The sequence below is a fragment of the Lygodium microphyllum genome, chromosome 16 (assembly GCF_053477565.2).
Source record: "Lygodium microphyllum isolate KBCC chromosome 16, Lygodium_microphyllum_v1.1.10, whole genome shotgun sequence".
In the NCBI taxonomy this organism is placed as follows: domain Eukaryota; kingdom Viridiplantae; phylum Streptophyta; class Polypodiopsida; order Schizaeales; family Lygodiaceae; genus Lygodium; species Lygodium microphyllum.
Window position 1 is genome coordinate 59,639,196 of NC_141150.1, and position 20,708 is coordinate 59,659,903.

Consider the following 20,708-nt stretch of genomic DNA (forward strand, 5'->3'; position numbering starts at 1 on the left):
GGGATTTTGATTCAACAACTGCTTTTGGCCTTCATTACTTGACTAGCTCCTCAAGTAATTAGGTTGGGGTTGTGCTTCCCCATCCATAGTCATTTTGCTTGCAAAAGGTGCTATAAGAAAGAAGCTTGTCAGCTCATTAAGAGTGTAGATTGGTGGCAATTATGCTTAGATAAGATTGATGCTATTGCCAACTATTTTTGATGCTTAAAGGCCAAGAGACATGATATCTAAGAGCAAAATCAAGGTTGAACAATTGTGTAAGAGCATACGCACAAGCATCGCCCTTTTGTTAGTAACATTCTTTCCTAGAACCAAGCTCCCAACAAGGGAAAATCCCGCTTTGTTAAAAGTAAGCCTCTTAACTCAAGTTAAATGGGGCAAACTTTGTTTGAAGATCCACCATCCCATAGTACCACTAGGTAGAGTGCTTGATTGAGAGGGTTTGATGAGCCTTGATTCAGGCGATGGGCAATGGGCAATGCTAGATTGAGAGAATGTGTGGCCTAACCTAACCCTTAGGGCATGATATGACAAAACTTAGTGTTCGAGGTAATACATTGATTGATAACCAGCATTTGAACATGTCTGTCTCGACAAGATCACTCAGATAATGTTGATAATGGGGCAAGGAGTGAGAGCTTAGGAAAGGGCCAAAGAAACGAGAGGGGACAAAAATGCTGCGATTAGTCCGAGGATAGGTTATTGATAAAGAAGGCGTATTATGAGATCCACTAATACAAAATTTATGTTAAGATATGATTATGATATAATGGAAACCAGTGATGAGGAGAGAGAGCGAGGGGCGGGGGGGGTTCCCTCGAGATCAACCAATGACTCCTTTTCAGAGACGACACTTTTCCCTCTCTTTTTGAAAAAGTGAATTAGCCGATTTGGAGAAATTATTAATCAGGAAAATGTAATATGGAAAGATTAGTAATGCGAGAAAAAAAATGCGAACAGATATCTAATTGTAGTGAATTAATTATATTGTGATGTGATGTGATATGATTGGCTAAGCCACCATTGTTTCTATTTGGAAACTCATGTTCAGGCCTTTAAAACAAGCAATCGCAAATAGGAAAAAGTGAGGTATAAATAAATTACGAAATAATTTAGAGAATTATATTGCTTAAAATTTCCAGACTCCAGTCTTTGTTGCGTCTGCTTTCCTCCTCTCTCTAGGTACTCTCTCTCTCTCTCTCTCTCTCTCTCTCTCTCTCTCTCTGTGTCTCTGTTTTACTCACGAGCTACTGTAGCTCGTGATCATTATGAACTACAGCCTTCGTCATTACTTCACCAAAGGCCTCTCTCTCCCCCTCTCTCCGTGTTCTGCAGGTGCCCAGGCAATGGCTACCCGTGCCATCAAAACGACTGCTTGAATCGACTCTGAAGCAAGCGAATGGCTACCCTCAGGTGACTCCTCTACTTTGTCTCTTCTTCGCTTCAGCTCTGCTGACCTGCATACCTACGCTTTGACTCCTCTCTCTCTCTTTCTCTCTCTCTGTGTCTCTGTCTCCGTCTCTGTCTCTTTCTCTCGCGATCATAAGCTGACATTCAGCTCCCTTTTTCCGCAGAGAACCTCTCAACATGTTCCTCTGCCCCAATGGAGCTGCCCTTTAAGACAGTCCCTACTCGCCAGCAAACCGGCACCGCACCGTTCCTCGGGTAAGTCCATCGGTTCTACCTCCCTTATGCCGGCTTCAAGTGCCTCATACAAGCTCTCTGCCAGCCCTCCTCAATGGCATTGGTAAAATTCCACAGCCATTGCAATTGCTCAGGAAGTTTAGTGTTGAGTTATGGAAAAGAAAGCCCTGGAGCTCGAGATAAGATCATTTTGGGCCCCTCCCAGACAATGAATTTTGATTATACGTTCTCAGGGTTCACATTATTGGCTGAGGATCATGTATCCTCTTTGGCATGTTAGCCTTGTCCAGGCCGAGCAAATACGCCTCCTTTGGATCGTTCATTCAAGGAGTGCGGCTCTAATGGATTTGAATAGCAAGCATCATCACAGTTTTATCATTTTGTTGCTTACCGGTCATCAGCTCAGTACGAGGCTCCTGCCAATGGCTCTGCCTGCCATAGTGACAGCCCTAAACATGAAGCCTTATAATTCATCAAGGCACGGAACCAGATGTGGGTTAAATAGCAGGTTTGCATCGTGGAACATGTAATGTTTTTTACTTAGGGACTTGGATGGTCTGCTTGCTTATGGGTCCTTGTGTTCCTAGTGCATGTATCGCATGTATTGGAGCATCTTATGCTATCACTGCATGGACCACATGTATCTACTGTGTTTGGAGAAGCTATGGCAAGCTTTGAACTATTGCTCTGTGCAATAAGACTTCTTCTGTGACTTGCAGGTTTCTAGGTGGGAACATACTGGTAGACTGTAAGTGTAGAGCACAATGGAGTCCTCTCGAGGTCTCGACAGTGTCCCTTCCAAGCGGCTATCCCGCACGTACACAACAGGGAACTTTGATATTATGGACCCTGAAATTGTCCCTTCATCGCTTTCTCCGATTGCACCCATCTTACGGGTAGCAAATGAGGTCGAAGATGAGTCTCCGCGGGTTGCATATCTCTGTAAGCTCATTCAATCATTGGAGTTCTGGAGATTCTTTCTAAGTAGAGTGAAAGAGAGCCTAAGTTATCTTCTTTTTATAGAACACAATCAAATGAGTCAGTGCTTTATTGCAGGTCGGTTTTATGCATTTGATAAGGCACACAAGTTGGATCCTATATCTGCTGGACGTGGCGTTCGACAATTTAAGACAGCTCTACTCCACAAGTTAGAAAAGGTATCTTAACCCTGCTGGTTTTATTAGTTTACTCAATTCTCACCTGCAGCTTGTTTGGTGTATAGGCATTGGGAGCTGCTCTAATTCTGCAGCTTATGTTATATGGCCTTCTAGGATGATGAACCCACTAAAGCGCAGAGAACTGCCAAAAATGATCCTCGAGAGATACAGAATTATTATCAGAAATTTTACGAAGCATATGTCAAAAAGCTGGATGGTACTGAAAATCACACAAATCGGTATGAAATTTGCCCTCGATCACACCTTCCTTGCAGTTCTGTTTTGATTCCCATTTAAGTTGGTTATAGATGAGAATGCTGGTTTCGTCTATTCTGCACTATTCTGATTACATGTGGTTCTTTAAATTGGGGCCTTGAAGTGCTCATCTTGCAAGAATATACCAGACAGCATCTGTGCTCTTTGATGTTTTACGAGCAGTCAATCAGACAGAGTCCCTTGACCCTGAGGTGGGTTTTGTGTTCTACCATTTTTTTGGTTGATGATGTTTGATGCTTTCTCCAAATGGGAAGCCTTTTTAGCAAACTATATATTCTCTATATTAACACATTTGACAAAATAGATTGAGCAAGCTGGATTAGATGTGCAAGCAAAGACGGAAATCTATGTTGCTTATAACATTCTACCCCTTGACCCAGCCAGCTCGTCTCAAGCAATTATGATACTTCCGGAGGTATTTAACATTTATGTAGATATAAAAATGTATTTAAACAATGATTGGTTTGAGAAAGAGTTATTTATTTTGTCAAACTTAGGATGCATATGCTTGGCTTAGGTTGTTGTAGGCAATCTGTTCATACTAAGGAGGTGTTTGGTTCTCTTGTATATAGGACACAAGCTCTTTGATTTGCAATATGTTCATTCTAAGGTGTTTGGTTCTCATATATATAGGACACAAGCTCTTCAATTTGCACCTATTAAGGTGTTCAAATGTGCTTTCAAAGGAAAATTTATGCTAACTATTAAGTTTTTCTAGAAGGTTTCCTTGTAGTAATATGTTACAATATTCAAGATTAGTGGTTTGCCTTTCGTAGCTTCAATGCACAATTGGCACCTCAAAAATAGAAATTGATGAGCCTTGCATGCACTTTGAGTAAAAGGTCTAGATTAACATGTCCAAAGGATTGTGCACCAAAATCGATTGATATCTTCCCTTCACTTATTTGTCACATCGCAAACACCTTGTTTTTAATTTGTCAAGCGCTCACATAAATGAAACTCATGAAGGACACTCACATGCTCTCTCTCTCTCTACACACACACACACACACACATACACACGATTGTTTTGGACTTGGATGATAGAGAAGATTGGATAGTTTAGTGTCACTTCTAAGGCTCTAGAGTCATGGTTTGATTAGATGATAGTTGATTATAAGATTGCTATGTCTTAACTGTTGCCTAAGGTTATCCTTGCATTGGATGGTCATTTGATAAAATCTTCTCTTAGATAATTGCAAAAATAAAATTAAAAAAGCCTTTTTGGAGTTGATTCATTTGAGGCAATATGGCTTCATTAAGGGAAGGCACATTATGCACAACATTGTGAATGTTCATTTGGAAAATGTCTATGCTAAAGCATTTGGTTAGGAGGTTTTATGGTTGAACTAGATATTGAAAAAGCCATTGATCATGCTAGTTGGTCTTTTCTTCACCAATCAACCTTAGCCATGAAGTGTAAAATGCAGCCTAAAAATTGGTGTGGGAGATGTAAGGTGGCTTGTTGGTGTGAAAATGGAGCAATTTGGAGCAACAAAAGACAAGTCATGAGTTGATAGAGAGGTTGCTTGATTATGGAGGTAGTAGCTGAAGAAGACACAATAGTAGACAAGGTACTTGGAGATGAAGACGTGGTAGCAATTGGTCGAGGGTTGGTTAGCCATATGATGGAGGGTTGATGGTTGGAATTAGTGAAACTTGTTAAACAAGGGATGAAGCAAGTGGCTAGGCCGCCTTTTATTTATAGATGTAGATCCTTCCATAGTTTGAGTGTTTACTTATGGGATGGAAACTTTGGTAATATTTAAGTTTTGGGGCTGTTTTAAAGGTTTAATGATAAATGCTCCTTGTAGCTTGCCTCCTCTCAAGCGTGAAATGGGAACTAGAAAGGAATTGCAAGTGTATCTCACTTTGTGTTTTTCTTAAGGCATCCCATCCCAAAGTAGTTAGGCCATTGGTCAATGTGTGCATGTTGGTTGTGTAATAAACCTATTGAGGCTACAAATGTGATAGTTTTATCTTAGTAATTCAAAGGGCCATCCCAAAGAGACCAAGATATTAGATGAGGGATGCTTGTCGTTTGGCCAATGACCTTTGAATCAAGGCCATAATGTCTCATTAGAGCTCCACTTGATGTGAATTGAGAAAACATTGAAAGATGAAGCGGTTTGAGCCATTGTGAATGAGCATGTGATGTATAGTGAAATCAAGAACAAACCAAGTAATTCATGATAGCCTCAGGTAACTCTTTAGAAAAGCATTGTCTTTGATACCATGTGGACATATGCTAGGGTTTGCAAAAGAAAATAGTGTATGACTATGATTGAAACAATGTGAACTTAAATACTAAAGTGAAAGCACAAAACACAAGAAAGAACATAGTTGAATGAATGAAAATAAATGAATAATGAGTATACTGTCCTAGACAAGCTGCGTTTCTAGCTTGCAAACCTTGGGTAGTTGCAATTTTTGTACAACTTGCTTGCTTGCATTGAATTGTCTCTCTCACCTCAGATACTCCTCATCTACACCGTCGCACATTAATGTTTGCTGCCTAGCAGATTGATGGGAGGTGGAGAACAATCAAACGAGCAATCTTTTCTCATGTTTTTTGTAGGTTTTTTTTGAAGGATATCTATGGTTTATGAGGAGACTCTGGAAGGTGGGTTGTGTTGATTGGGATCATGAGGATTGTTGAAGTAACGATTGAGATTGTGAAGATTAGTGTTCACAGAGCCATGACCATGAGGATTGTAGGAGGCATTGTGACAAGGTTTCTTCTCAACCACCATCTTATCTTTCTCTCTTCTCAAACTTTCAAGGCTACCAATCCTCGATTGGTAGTTATGGCACCCCTTATGCAAGTGCATGTTCTACCCTCCATTCGCATCTGATACTACTCTCTATTTGTATTACATGGGATGAACTAGCCTCTATGGTCGTGTAAAGTTGAGTGCATCCTTCACAATTTTGACCTTTGGGATTTTGTAATAATCTCTATTCCTTGATCTGTTGTGGAATCTCAAGTGGGAGCAACCTTGGAGTCGATAGCTTTATGAGATTGGTTGAATGCCACAACCCACTCTTTTCTCTTTTTCAATTGTGTACATTTTGTAGTTGTGTGTGTAAGATGCATTTGTACCATTGCAAAGGTCTAGAAGAGATTGGTATCTAGGGAATTATGGCACCCCTTGTATAGGTGCTTGTTGTACTCCCTCTACCCATATTTAGTGAATAAATGAAGTGATATAACTATTGAATAATACGATACTCAAATAGCAAACACACTATGTAGTGATTGAATATTGAACCTCGAACTCCTGTATATCAAGGATCAAGGCAGGGGTAATGAGCTGGAGAGTGTGTCGTACTTTGAACGGACCTTGAATCTGTGAGAGTGCGCAGCGAAAGAAGAACACGAACACAGAGGAGAGGAGAGATGAAGCAGAGAATGAAGGAAGAAAATCTGCACTGACTGAGATGAATGCTGAATACACTGGAATGGACAGAACAGTCCCTGCACGCAGCCCGGAGCGTCAGTGAGGGAACCAGGACAGACTGGAAGCAGAGGCAGCACCAATGCCGGAGACGGAGACGGAGGGAGCAGTGCTGAACCTGCAGAGCATGAATGAGATGAATGCTGGACTGACTGGGGGGGCAGCTTTATATAGCCCCCAGCCAGAAAACTGGCCGACCAGCTAAACTGGCCGACCTGGCCAGATCTGGTCCGACTGGCCAGATCTGGTCCGACTGGCCAGTTCTGGTCCGACTGACCAGAACTGGTCCGACTGCCCAAAATAATGGGCAGTCACCCCAAAAACAGCCCAGATCTGGGCTGTAAAATGCCCAGGGCAACATGCTGACTAAAGCAGACTGAAAACACACTGACAGAGCTCCTCTGTCTCCTGTCAGACTCTGACAGGAGCTCACAACCAGGAGATGACAGACTGAGACTGAATAAGAGCAGGCTAACACCCCCTCTCAACTCCTGGGAGAGACTGAAGACCCAAGAACCGCATGTGATGAAGCAAAGAAGCCTGAGGCAAAGGCTTCGTAAAGAGATCAGCTGCATTGGCCGCCGTAGGACAATAGACCACCACCAGCTCCGAATCCACGATCCGCTCTCGAACATAGTGATACTGAACCTCAATGTGCTTCGTACGAGCATGAAACACCGGGTTCTTGGCCAGAGCAAGAGCACTCTGGTTATCCACGCGCAGCTCCGTAGGTCCGGTCTGGGTAAAGCCAATCTCCGCGAGTAAGCGACGGAGCCAAACTGCCTCCATAGCGGTCGAACATAGGGCCCGATACTCAGCCTCTGTAGAAGAAAGTGCCACAGTAGGCTGCTTCTTGCTGCTCCAAGAGACAGCACCAGATCCAAGGGTGAAAGCAAAACCTGTAGTGGATCGTCGCGAATCCACATCACCTGCCCAATCAGAATCACTCCATCCAGAAAGGGTAATCCCATCTCCATACATGATCCCAAAGGATCGAGTCCCCTGCAAATAGCGAAGAACCCGCAAGGCCGCCTGCCAGTGATCCTGGGTAGGAGTCTGCATAAAGGAAGACAATAAAGCCACCACAAAGGAGATATTCGGCCGAGTGTGAAGCAGCCAGATAAGAGAGCCGACAAGGCACCTGTAACGGGTGGGATCGGTAAGAGGAACGCCAGCTGTCAAAAGCTTGGACTCAGGGTCCATAGGGCATGAGATAGGCCGACACTCAGCCATATCAAACTCCGAAAGAAGCTCGGAGATGTACCTGTGCTGCGAGATAAAAATGCCCTGTGCCATCTGATAGATCTCCAGACCTAGAAAGAAGTGAAGGATCCCTAGATCCGTCATGTCAAACTCTTGGGATAGAATGGACCGTGTATGCTCCACCTGCTGAGTGTCGCTCCCTGTAATAATAAGATCATCCACATACAAGATGAGGAACACCGAAAGAGAATCCACAACCCGTAAGTAGAGGTTGGGATCATAAGCGGAGCGCGCAAAGCCACTCTGTAGAAAGAAGCGGTCAATCCGCTGGTACCAAGCACGAGGAGCCTGCTTTAGGCCATAAAGAGCCTTCCGCAGCCTGTAGACATGATCCTCCTTCCCCTGCACAAGAAAACCAGGAGGCTGTGAAACATAAATCTCCTCCTCAAGAACGCCATTAAGAAAAGCAGACTTGACGTCCATCTGATAGACAGGCCAACGGTGGTGAGCAGCAAGAGCCAAAAGCACTCGGATGGTGGACATCCTAGCTGTAGGAGCAAAAGTCTCAAAGTAATCCAACCCTGCACGTTGGGCAAAACCCTTGGCAACAAGCCTAGCTTTATGCTTGTCCAAGGAGCCATCTGCAAGATATTTGGTCTTAAAGACCCATTTCACACCAATCACCTTCCGTTTCGCGGGACGCGGAACAAGCTTCCACGTATGGTTTCGCTCGATGGAGTCGAGCTCGGCCCGCATAGCCTGTCTCCAAATATCCTGTGCAAGAGCCTCCTCCACAGTGGAAGGCTCGGAATCCTGAAGAATCTGTGACATAAGAGCATAGTTCACACATAGTGAACTGTCCCGCTGGGCCTGTAAACGGGCTGATCGACGAGGACCTGTAGAAGAAGCAGGAAAGTGAGTAACACTTGAATCCTGCATGAGCCGGCGATACCATAAAGGAATCCTGAGAGACTCCTTCTGTGAGGGAGACCGGGGGGTCTCCGGAACCTGTAAAGCACCCAAATCGGAGAGGGACTCCCTCTCACCGAGTGAAGGTAAATCCTCCGCATCTGAAGAAGGCTGTATATCCCGTGAAGATCCCGAAGAGGCGGTAGAAGAGCTCGTAGTAGACGAAGGCACATCCACCAAAGGAGAAAGGGAAGCCGAAGGAGGAGGAGGAATAGGGGGGGTGCTAAGGGTGATCCTGGAAGGAAGTGAAGGGAGAGAAGGTGGGGGGGGGGGTCCGTCGATGATGAAGAAACATCGGAAATAGAACCATCAATCGGATCCTCAGAGGCTGAAGCCTCATCAAAGATCACATCCTTGCTCACCTCAGCCTGCCGCGTCGTCGGGTCGTAGAGCCGATATCCCTTCGTGGTCGTACTATAACCAACGAAGATAAGCTTTCTCGACTTAGAGTCGAACTTCGTCTTCCTCTTCTTCTTGTCCACATGGACAAAAGCATCGCACCCAAAGATGCGAAAATGGGACACGGAAGGCTTCTTTCCAAAGAAAGCCTCATATGGAGTCATGTCCTGTAACGCCGAAGTCGGAGAGCTGTTGCGTATATGCACCGCTGTAGCCACCGCCTCACCCCAAAGGAAATGAGGAAGACTCCTATGCTCCAGCATAGATCGGGCCATCTCAATCATGGTCCGATTTGCACGCTCCACCACACCATTCTCTGATGGTGTGTTCGGATGGGAATACTCCACCCGAATACCATGATCCCTGCAAAACTGAGAGAAAAGGTGAGAAGTGAACTCTCCACCGTGATCAGCTCGAACACCACGGACTTTGGAAGTTGTTTGGGTCTCCACAAACACTTGCCACTCACAAAAACGGGAGTACGCCTCGCTCTTGTACTCCAAGAAATAAGGCCACACATAACGACTAAAGTCGTCCACAATCAGCATCAAATACTTGGCCTTCCCAAGGGAGGCCGTGCCCATAGGTCCGCAAAGGTCGGTATGAACCAACTCAAGCGGTGAAGTAGCCCTCCTAGAAGCAACCTGCGGGTGAGGCTGCCTGTGCTGCTTGCCCCTCAAGCAGCTAGGGCACAAAGTGTGAAGAGGAGGGAAATCAGAAAGTCCCTCCACCATCTTCCTCCTAGAAGCCCGGCGAAGAGAATCAAGGTTCAAATGACCATACCGAGCATGCCAGAGCAGCCCAAGCTCATGGGAAGTCCGCGCAACCAAGGCTGTGAGCGTATAAAGCCCACCCTCCTGTGTACCTGTCCAAAGAGCATCACCTGTAGAAGCATCCTCCACTGTGACTGCATCCTGAGTAAAAATGACTCGGGTACCTAACTGAGTAAGACCATGCACAGATAATAGGTTAAAACCCAAATCAGGCACATAGAGAACTTTGGCGGAGGAAGACCGCCGGTCTGAAAACATAGGTAAAGTCCCCACTCCATGAACAGGAACTGTAGAATTGTCACCAATGGTGACTGTACCCCCTCTGGAACGAAGATCCTGAAGCCAATCCGGACGGAAGGTCATATGTGAAGATGCTCCACTGTCGACGAGCCAAGGCTTCTCCTGTGTGGTAGAAGCTAGGGCAGTGTCTTCCTCAACAAAGAGATGCACAAACGCAGATTCTGTTGTGGCTGGGGCCGCCTTTGAGTCCTTCTCCTTAGGCTTTAAATGGGGATACTTCTGCCAACACTTCTCCTCGGGATGAGTGCCCTTCCCACAATGGGGACACTTGGGCTTCTTCTCTTTTGCATCCTTCTTATCTTCCTCCTTCTTGTCCTTGGACTTCTCCTTCTTTTGTTTCTTCTTCTTGCCACCACCTGTGGCAGCCGTAAATGCCTTGGTGGAGCCACTGGCTCCCACCTCTTTGAGTCGCTCGTCATGCTCCAAGACAAGCGGGGAAAGCTCCTCCCATAGGAGAGTCTCACGGGTTCTCGTAGTGATGAGGCTGGTGTAGAAGACATCATAGCGGGGTGAGGGCAGTTGAGTCAACAGAATCATCGCCATATCCTCAGACGATATCAGACGACCAAGAGAGGCGAGCTCGCCTCGCATATCCTCCATCTTCGTGATGTGCTCCTTCATGGAAGAAGAACCATCAAGACTGAGCATCCGCAACTTCTTCTCCAGGGAAATCTTGTGGGCAAATGTCTTGTGCTGATACAAAGACGCAAGCTTTGTCCATACTTCCGCCGCGGTTTTTAACCTGTGAACATGTACAAGAACAGAATCATGGAGACTCATAAAAAGAAAGGAACGGGCTCGAGAGTTGAGTCGATCCCATAAGGCTGCACGGTCCATAGAGGTGCCATCTGACGGATCCACGGGGGGTCGGTCGATGGGCGAAGAAACAAGATCCCACAGATCAAAGGTATCAAGGATGCAAGCCACCTTGCATGACCATAGGGAATAGTTGGAACCATCCAACTTGTCTTCCTTCGGAAAGGAAGGGAGAATCGGCACCTGGATAGAGGGAATCAAGGAAGGCATCCGCACAGTAGATGCAGTCTTTACTGAAGAAACCTTCGCAGTAGATGGAACCCTCTGAGATGCATGGACTGAAGAAGGACGAGTGCGAGGAGGGTCATCCCGTTGTCGAACTTCACGATAGTCCCGCCTCCGCTCAGAGGAATGATGAGAAAGAAGCTCATCCTCTGAGTCTTCAAAGCCTGAAAACTGGTAAGACATCTTCCAATCTGCAAAATACCAAAGAAAGTTGTGCCGCTGACGAAATAGGACCAACAGTGTGGTCACCAACCACCAAGATGCAGGCAGAAAGTGCCTACAGCCACCTGGATCTGCAAAACGCAAATAGATCTGATGGCGAACACCAGAAACGAGACCACCAGCACCGGGAACTTGCCCAGACAGAGGTCGCCTGCAGGATAGGAGCAGCCAGGGTAGAAGCGACCTGCAAAACAGCAAAACGCAGGCTGTAGGAGGGTCGCCCTGCAGCAGAGGAGGTCGCCTGGCAGCAAACGCAGGGTTGCTGCGTCACTGGATGACGTGGCAGCCCCTGTGTACAGCAAACGCAGGCTGTACAGCCTTCTGATGCAGTCGCCTGGCTGGAATAGACCTGTTGGCAGCCTCCTGAAGGAATCGCCTGGCTGTTGTGGGACTGTGAACAGCAGCAGTAAGGTATTTCTCGTGTCCTCCGTGCTCTCAATCAGGCGATGATACCATGTGAGAGTGCGCAGCGAAAGAAGAACACGAACACAGAGGAGAGGAGAGATGAAGCAGAGAATGAAGGAAGAAAATCTGCACTGACTGAGATGAATGCTGAATACACTGGAATGGACAGAACAGTCCCTGCACGCAGCCCGGAGCGTCAGTGAGGGAACCAGGACAGACTGGAAGCAGAGGCAGCACCAATGCCGGAGACGGAGACGGAGGGAGCAGTGCTGAACCTGCAGAGCATGAATGAGATGAATGCTGGACTGACTGGGGGGGCAGCTTTATATAGCCCCCAGCCAGAAAACTGGCCGACCAGCTAAACTGGCTGACCTGGCCAGATCTGGTCCGACTGGCCAGATCTGGTCCGACTGGCCAGTTCTGGTCCGACTGACCAGAACTGGTCCGACTGCCCAAAATAATGGGCAGTCACCCCAAAAACAGCCCAGATCTGGGCTGTAAAATGCCCAGGGCAACATGCTGACTAAAGCAGACTGAAAACACACTGACAGAGCTCCTCTGTCTCCTGTCAGACTCTGACAGGAGCTCACAACCAGGAGATGACAGACTGAGACTGAATAAGAGCAGGCTAACAGAATCATAGCAAGGTTGCCTTCGGATGTCGAATACCAGTAAATGCAGTAGTGAGAAGTTGGATCTGATGCAAACAATAGTGAGAAGTGAGAAAGACTAAAAACGTAGGCAACAGGTGAGAGAAAGCCTAAAAACGTAGGTAGAACAGCTTGTAGGAGAGAGAAAGACAAAATGTAGGCAACAGGTGAGAGACTAAAAACGTAGGTAGGACAACTTGCAGGATAGAGAAGGACTAAAAACGTTGGCAACAGGATTTTGATTACGTGATAGGTTGTGCGGTAGCAGGTCTGCACAGAAATAGCAATCGCTTGATTGGAATCAGCTCCAAACTGTGGGAAGAGGGTTGAAAATCAGGCGCCAACTGATGGAGATAGCAATGGACAGCTTCGGCTGAGATGTTCTCTACGAACGGGGTGTGGTCAACAAGTTGAAACACTTGAAATTTGCAAAAACGAGATTGAACAAGAGTGAAGGGTTGGTTGCCTATTTATAGAAAATTAGGACTCTAGATCCTCTTCCATTTAACTCTCTCGATCCGCTTTTCATTTTAGGGTTTTGGCTAAAATAAGCCTAAAATAGGCATATTTTGAAGTTGTTTAAGTGGCTAAGTGCATTTCTTAGCACAACAGTGTTTCTCGTGGGAAAATTGTTCACTTGCCCAAGCACTCTAGTACAAAGATTAAGATATGCAATGCATAGGAGGAATGTTATACTTTGTGTGGTATTGAGAACCATAAGGATATGCCTATACTCGATCTCCAGAGGTGGCTCCATGTTGACCAAGTGACTGAGGCAAGAAGAGAAGAGGAGGAAAAAGATGTAGAGGATCCCAAAGATCTAAGATTTCCATTAGAAAGGGAACCTACAATAAAGAATAGTAGACAGAGTGAATTGGAGAACCCGAAACTCTACCTTGAGAGAGAAGCCACTAGCTTCGTGCATCCATGTCGGAAGGAATACGAAGGCCTCGTCACCAAGTAGCGGCTGAACCTTCGAGGTCTCGATCTAGGTGGTACTTGAAGATCTTGGATATCGGTAGAAGAGATGATTGGTCATAGACAGCCACCCCAAGAAAGTGGAGGATGGGTGAAGAACTTCATGCGGAGTAGGTTCTCCCTTTGAGGTGGGAGGTGGAGGGGCCCTTGTTAAAGTTGAAGAAGTAGATGCCCCCTCTAAGGGCAAAGAAATAACATTCCCCTTTGAAGTAGATAGGGAATCCAAAAACTCATGGGTCACAAACTCTGAAATGTCTGATGACCAAGGAAGTGCCGCCGGTCGTGTCGAAGAAGGTATCTGGGGTGTTGAAGAGCTCCTAGAGGTAGCCTCTCGAACTTGAGTAGTCGAGGGTGGGGCTCAAAATGGGCAAGAGGTGGGGAATAGTCGTCTCTCAGTGGAGCGGATTGGGTAGTCGAAAAAGAGGACGGAGTCGAGCAACCATTGTTTGCTCGAAGGAGTGGACTAACGAGGAAACGGTATCAAACAATCGCTCTCTTGATGGAGTAGATTGTAGAATCGAACTGCAGAATTGCGGGCAGTGGTAGCCACTGTACTTGAAAATAGGTGGGAGAAGATTGCTGTTGGCATTGTGACGATCTCCACGAGGTCGTGGCGCCAATAAATCCTCCATGTGCTTGAAAGGACTTAGTGCGCATCGGATGCGTCTTATTGCCTTGAGCATAGTACTTTGATAGCCGATGCAGAACGATCTCTGTGGCCCAGAAAGGAGAGGTGGCACAAGGAGTGCCTGGTGGAAGACGCATATGCTCCGAGGGGTGGGGTTGAAGAAGGAAGAGGTCAGTCACCATGAACCACGAATCGCAATGTTTGCCTCAAGGGGTGTGAGGGTGGTGTGAAGAGCGAACCGCAATGTCCACCTCAAGGGGTGGGAGGGCAGTGGAAGGGCTAGAAGTGAGATGTCAGTGGGAGGAGGATGCGACAAGGAGTAAGAGGTTGTAACTAGTAGAAAAACGCAGGTGAGGAGAGAGAGAGAGACTAAAAACGTAGGTGAGGAGAGAGAAAGACTAAAAACGTAGGTTGCAGGAGAGAGAAAGACTAAAAACGTAGGAAAAAAGCAACAACAATAGTCAATATGCTGAAATCAGCTCCAAACAGTGTGTGATAGGTTGGAAATAGGCACCAGACTGTTGTAGACAACAATGGTCAGCTTGTGTTAAGAAGGTTGCTAGGGTTTGGGTTGAGGACACACAGTGTACGACCACGACAGAAACACAAAGACACAGACATTGACATAGAGGGCAAAACTCAAACCCTAAACACAAAACTCAAAACTCAAATGCAAAAACTCAAACACAAATAGAAGAAGGGAGAGAGAGAACACAACTCTGAAGTGAATGAATGCTGTAAATGAATGTAAGAGTGTACAATGTGCTCAAGGGCAAAGCAATGTCAGAGTGTGACGTGGTAAATCAACTTCTTCTTCAATAAAGCTAAAGAAATACCAAAAGGGGTGTCAATTTTGGGGCCAATCGGGTGTGCATTGTGCAAGATCAGTAGGTAAATTTGTATTTTCAGATTTGCACTAATTGTTTGTTGCTGTAATTAAGTTGTAATCAGGGATCTAGCACCCATCCACGGAAGGAAGGTTGGCTACATTGAGTCTCCTCGTCAAAGATTCATTTCTTGCTCTTTTGATTGGAAGACTTGGGCCTTTCTCTTGGACATTTGGCTTGTGTTGGTGGGCACAAGGATTTGTCCATTGGATGGGGTTTTCGGAAAGCTAAATACAATGGTTTTCCACAAGCCCATATGAAGATCCTATTTTACATTTTCAGATTTTGGGGTTGCTGGCATATTTGGGTTGCTTGCAATATCTTTCTTTTTGATGTCGCCTTGGGCATTCATCATCTTGTTGCGAAGCTTAAGGTACTTCTCCAATGGCAGCTTCAACTTCTATAGCATGTTGATATCTTGGCTAGAGATGATTTAGTTCCTTGGCATACGGCAATCTTCTTTGTTTCTTTGCCATGACTTTGTATCTTCTATGCGTGATTGACTAGAGACATCCAACATCTTGTAATTTGTAATCTTGTGCTTATATTTTTTCGTAATTAATACCATTTTTTGTTATATAGAAAAAGACAACAAGCGTGGACAATGAGGGAGGAGCATAGAGAGGACTGCAATTTGCCACTAAGTTACGGTTGGTGATTGTAGAATCGTGACCTATTGGTGGGTGGACAATAGCGCGGTTCACTAGTTTGCGATTGCATAAAGGTTTGCTTGCTTGCATTTCGACACTCAGTCACAGCCTATGCTTGCATTCTCACAGATTGTTCGTAAGCGGGCAGAAGTTTTACAGGGTGCAACCTTGCATACAAGTGTTGCCCCTTTGCGTGCGTAGGTAACCCAAACTTGGTAAATTGACCTGATCATGTGGTGTTGATTTGCCATATTGGACCTTGCGACCTAACAGAGGGCCCTCTCCAGGTCGTTGGCTTGTCTCCTTGCCTTGACCTTGTTGTGCATGCTGTTTGCCTTTGTGCCTTTTCCTTCCTTTTTGTCGGGGCTTCTCTTTTGCAACCATTTGATCTGCGGCACCTTGCTTTAGATCAGGGCCGTCAAGTGGCGTGTCTACCTACGCCAACTTGTCCTTCAGCCTTGTGGCACCTTGCTGCCCCACCAGGCCTATGATGCCAACCCTCATGTTTTGTTGTGCCATCCTTTTGCCTCACTGCCTTGTTAGGCTTTTGGCTTGCCTCGACATTCTTTTTGGAGCCTTATTGGCGAGCACGCAACTTGTTGCGGTGTTTGCATCCTCCCCTTTGCTTGTTGTGTACAAGGGCTTGGTAGTGCCAAAAGGTGAAGGAGGAAGAATGATCTTTTGATTGTCCCTATCCTCAATGGAAGGTGTGAATATGGACGACGTGGATCCAACTTGTTGAGGGTTTTTGTCTAGACATGGACGGGGAACACGAAGTTGCGGAAGAAAACATGGTGCCTTGCATCAAGGAGGTGGCTCAGCCGCCACTTGATGCTGAACCCTCCATCAAATGCAGCAAGTATCTTCATGAAGAATTCTCCGCCTCACTTGTATGCTAAGGTTGCTTTTGTTTCGCAAGATTTGTAGGAAACAAATCGGAAATAGTTGCTTGAGTTTGTGAATATTCTCTTGGAAGAATATGTGGAGCATAACCATCGAGCTATCCTTGCTTGTGCCAAGGAGGATGTTTTGGATACATAGGTGCCCACCCAACAAGTGGTTCGTTTCTTTGCAGCTTTTCATGAGTGAGGGGTGATTTTCTTCTTCATGGATCGGATTCTTGTGCTTATTAGGATTCGTCAGTGATTGACCACCATTCTCTAGATTGATTGTGTGGAGGAGATCTTTGTCAGTCCGTGCGGATTTTTTGAGGTTGTGCTTCTCTTTGCTTCAGCCCGTGATTTCCTTCTCCTAAAGCAGCCTCTCTTCTTTGAGAAATAGTTGGTGCTTATTGTCACATGGTGCCCCTTGCTAGAATTTCAATGTTTGTTGAAGCACTAGTGTCTAGTGTGGGTGGAAGTGGAGAATTGTGTTGTCTATTGGGCCCCTCTCAATGGTGCGATGGTTGCCTAAGGCCATGTGTTGGTACCCCCCAGTTTGAAGGTAGCCAACTAAAACAAACTATCACGTTGTGGGATATCGTTAGGAAATGACCTAGTTGGTTGTGCATCAATTGTACATGCATGCGGCTACTTTGGTTTCGGCTCAAATGGTGTACTTTTGCTGGCCACTATTTCTCTTGTAGCCAACTATGTCACTTCATGGTTGAATGTCTTGATCACAAGAGCACTTTGGCAGATAAGCCCATCAACAATGATAAACACCAGTCCCCCCTCTTCTCTAGAGCAACAAATTGTTCAGCCTACTTTGTCCAAAGATAAGCAAGTTGTTTCTTCTTCTAACTTGGGAACACAAAGATGGATGGAAGCCCAATGACGTAAGGGAAAAGCAAAGGAGACTTAAGTGCGTGTGGTTCTTGCTGCCCCTCCTTTGTAGGATTTTCTTTACATTTATTCGTGTCGTCATGACAAATCCTTAGATGTGCTTGTTGCTCGAGTTCCTACCATTGCAGAGGATCTGTTGCCCCTCACAATGCAACAACAATAACAACAGCCATTGACTTGTCCAACGTTGCTTGCCTTTGACCCTTGGGTTTAGTTGGCCTTCGATGTGGTTGGTAGAGTTATCACTCCATGGGATTGCAGGTATCCTGGTTCTACTTTCCACGTCGTGGATGTGCCTTCTTCCTTTAGGGTTGATCATCAGAGATCCAATCTCTTTGCAGCGTTGGGGGACTTCTTTAAAGATGGTGTACTCGAGACATTGGTAGCAAAGGAGCAAGCACATGCAACAAACTCTTGTCAAACCTCTTGATAATTTCTGTTCGTCTACTCCCGAGGTGCCTTTTACACTCTCGTCTTTTGTTTTGTTGATCTTGTTGTATTTGGTTACTACTTGATGGCCTAGACCCACGTTGTACTTTGTAATTTGGTTATCATGTACTTTTTTCGTAAATTAATACAAATACCCATTATGTGAGAGAGAGAGAGAGAGAGAGAGAGAGAGAGAGAGAGAGAGAGAGAGAGAGAGAGAGAGAGAGAGAGAGAGAGAGAGAGAGAGAGACAACGGTTCTGTGCAAATAGAGATTTGTAGCACAACGAGGGAGAGAGCATGAGAAAGTACCTAACCAAAGACGCATTATAGACTAGAAGTGATAGAGAAACAAAAAGAGAAAGGGTGAAAAGCTAACATGGTTGGCCTTGATATTGTGTTCATGGATTGATTCGAGGCTACACTTGCTCTAGATTCCGTGGCTAACGATGAAGAGGAAACCGTTCTATGCACGGAAGAAATGGTGCATATTCTTGTTCGCTCGTGCGTAAGCGGTCATTGTCTTTGAGGACTCCCACGAGTTGGATTGGGAGCACTTGCTTGAATTCGCAAATGCTTCATTGGGCGATTATATTTACTAAAATCTTTCTAGTGTCGTGGACAAGATTGAGGAAGATGTTGTGGATGCTAATGTGGATACTAAGGTTGTGTTGTGCTCACTTTTTGGTTTTCATGAAAAGGGTGTCATATTGTTTCTCATGGGAAGAATTTTGATGCTTGCTTAGATTGGTCAATGGTAGGCCTCTTTGATGCAAGTTGATTGTGTGGATGAAATTTTTGTAGGCCTTGAGGGCTTTTATGGGTGCTCTTGTATTCTTCTCAGATGGAGGATGGTTTATTGGCTAAGCTACCTTTTGATGGTCACCTTCTCCATAAGGTTAGATCAAAAGAATAATAGTGATGATAGTAGTATTGGCAGACTTCCAATGTCTATTTCAATGTGAATGTCCCATGTGGGTGGAGGTTGAAGCTTGCTGTATGGTATTGATAATTGGAACATATTATGTATACTATGGGGTATTGGCCGTAAGAGGTCTAATTTGTTCTGCGAAAACCGCTTTGCTATGTGTCCATTACTTTTTTGGCTCAAATGGGGCACCTTTATAGGCCACTTCTTTTCTTGTGGGCAGTTGGGTCACTTTATGTCGAAGTGTTTGAACAAAGTGGATATAAATGTTGCCCTTGTGGGGGATGTAGACATGTTAGTAGTTGAGTTAAGAATATTGAAACCTCTCTACAGAGGACTATGGATAAGGGTAAGATCTTATGCATTCAAGTGTACAAACATGATTCCAAGATATCCATGATATACTAGCATCCATTGAGTCTTTCTTCCATAGTATAAAGTGGAGGTGCGAGGTAATATCCCTCAAAACCACATTAGTTGATAGATTGTCTAGAGTTGCCACAATTGATGGACTCCAAAGGAAGTAGCAACTTTCAGCCATTTTGTGTTTGCAAGAGGCTATAGAGTGCTTTATTATAGATTTTATGAGTGATGCTTATATTATTGTTGCTTATGCATAGAGGGTCACAGTGATGAACAAGGACTTTAGTATGGTGAGCAGGCTTAGGTATAGGTTTGACCAAGTGTTGAAGCCAATGTCTAGCATAATGTCTAGCATTGGTTATAAAGCCTTTGAGATCCTCAATGTTTCCTCAAAGTTGAGAAATGTCACAAAGCCTATCATTAAAGATGTTACTCACTTATATCCAACTAGAACTACAGCTCAAAGAGAGATTGCCATGGAGGAGAAAATCAAAGAGGAGATTGAAAATGAGGATGCTACTTGCAAGAGGAAGATTAATTCTATTGGCCCAGTTAACTATGACAAGATAGGCAAGGTATTTGGCCAAATGGGTGCGAATGTCTCTTGAGATGCAAATAAAGAGGATTACCTTTGTGTATCTCTAGAAGACAAGACTATGCTAGAAGCAGGAATGGCAAAAATAAGTGAGCACGGTATGCACGATGGTTTGTGCCACTTTAATAAGGCGTACATGAAAGGGCCAAGATTGAGATTTCCAATAAACAAATTGGGCTTCTAAACTTTGTGAGATCTATTTCAGCAAGTGTTTAGGCTGCACATCACACCCAAGGGATAGCAAAGATGCCTCACAATATCTTTTTGCGGAACAAGCACATATTGCCATCCCAAATTTGACAAATTTGAGCCTGTGGAAGCAATTTGGGATGATTTGGCAACATTAATATAGAAATGCAATGCATGTCCAAACAAATCCAAATGTCCAAAGCTTCGCAAAGATTAGTAGCATTTGCTTTTAGATTAGTAATAAATCCCAAGTCCATATAGTGAAATATCTTTGCAAAGGACTATGGATAAGGATGTTGACTCAATGCATGCATTAAAAAAAAACTAAAAGCATGGAGGCTCCGTCGTCACAAGTTTAATACTTCAATCCCCTCAGGTCCTTGTGTACTTATGCATGAAGGAAAGTTGCATTTCCTTTTGATAATGCTCCTTTTGATTTTTCTTTCCTTGCCTCGAATAGAGTGGGAGTTGTTAATGTATTTACTAAATGCCTGGTACGCCTTGCCTTTCATTGCATAAGCAAGGTCATCACCACGTTGGATCGTAGATATCCCCATTTAGTCTCGATTAATAGATTTGGTCCTTCCACTTTGTAGTCTACTTGTCCAAAGCAGAATACTTTTGTAGGTTTCGTAGATTTCTTGGATGATGGAATTCTTGAGGTTTTGGTGGATAAAGTCCAATGGAGGCGTAATCAGCCTTGTATCTAATTCTGATTTAATCATGCAAATTGCTACTTGAAATGTTTGTGAGATTTGTTCTGTAAGTAGCATGACATGTGG

At 44.9% G+C, this 20,708-nt stretch overlaps 1 protein-coding gene across 1 annotated transcript in view; it reads left to right on the forward strand.

The window, feature by feature from the left end:
• The first annotated feature begins 1,208 nt into the window (after positions 1 to 1,208).
• Positions 1,209 to 20,708, forward strand: part of LOC148022882 (callose synthase 3-like) — a 44,784-nt gene continuing 25,284 nt past the window's right edge. Inside the window, exons 1-7 of the mRNA XM_087695824.1 lie at positions 1,209 to 1,413; positions 1,575 to 1,665; positions 2,364 to 2,586; positions 2,701 to 2,801; positions 2,916 to 3,040; positions 3,181 to 3,268; positions 3,382 to 3,492. Of these exons, the coding sequence (XP_087551950.1) occupies positions 2,409 to 2,586; positions 2,701 to 2,801; positions 2,916 to 3,040; positions 3,181 to 3,268; positions 3,382 to 3,492 (603 nt within the window). The 5' untranslated portion in view covers positions 1,209 to 1,413; positions 1,575 to 1,665; positions 2,364 to 2,408. The remainder of the gene's footprint in view (positions 1,414 to 1,574; positions 1,666 to 2,363; positions 2,587 to 2,700; positions 2,802 to 2,915; positions 3,041 to 3,180; positions 3,269 to 3,381; positions 3,493 to 20,708) is intronic.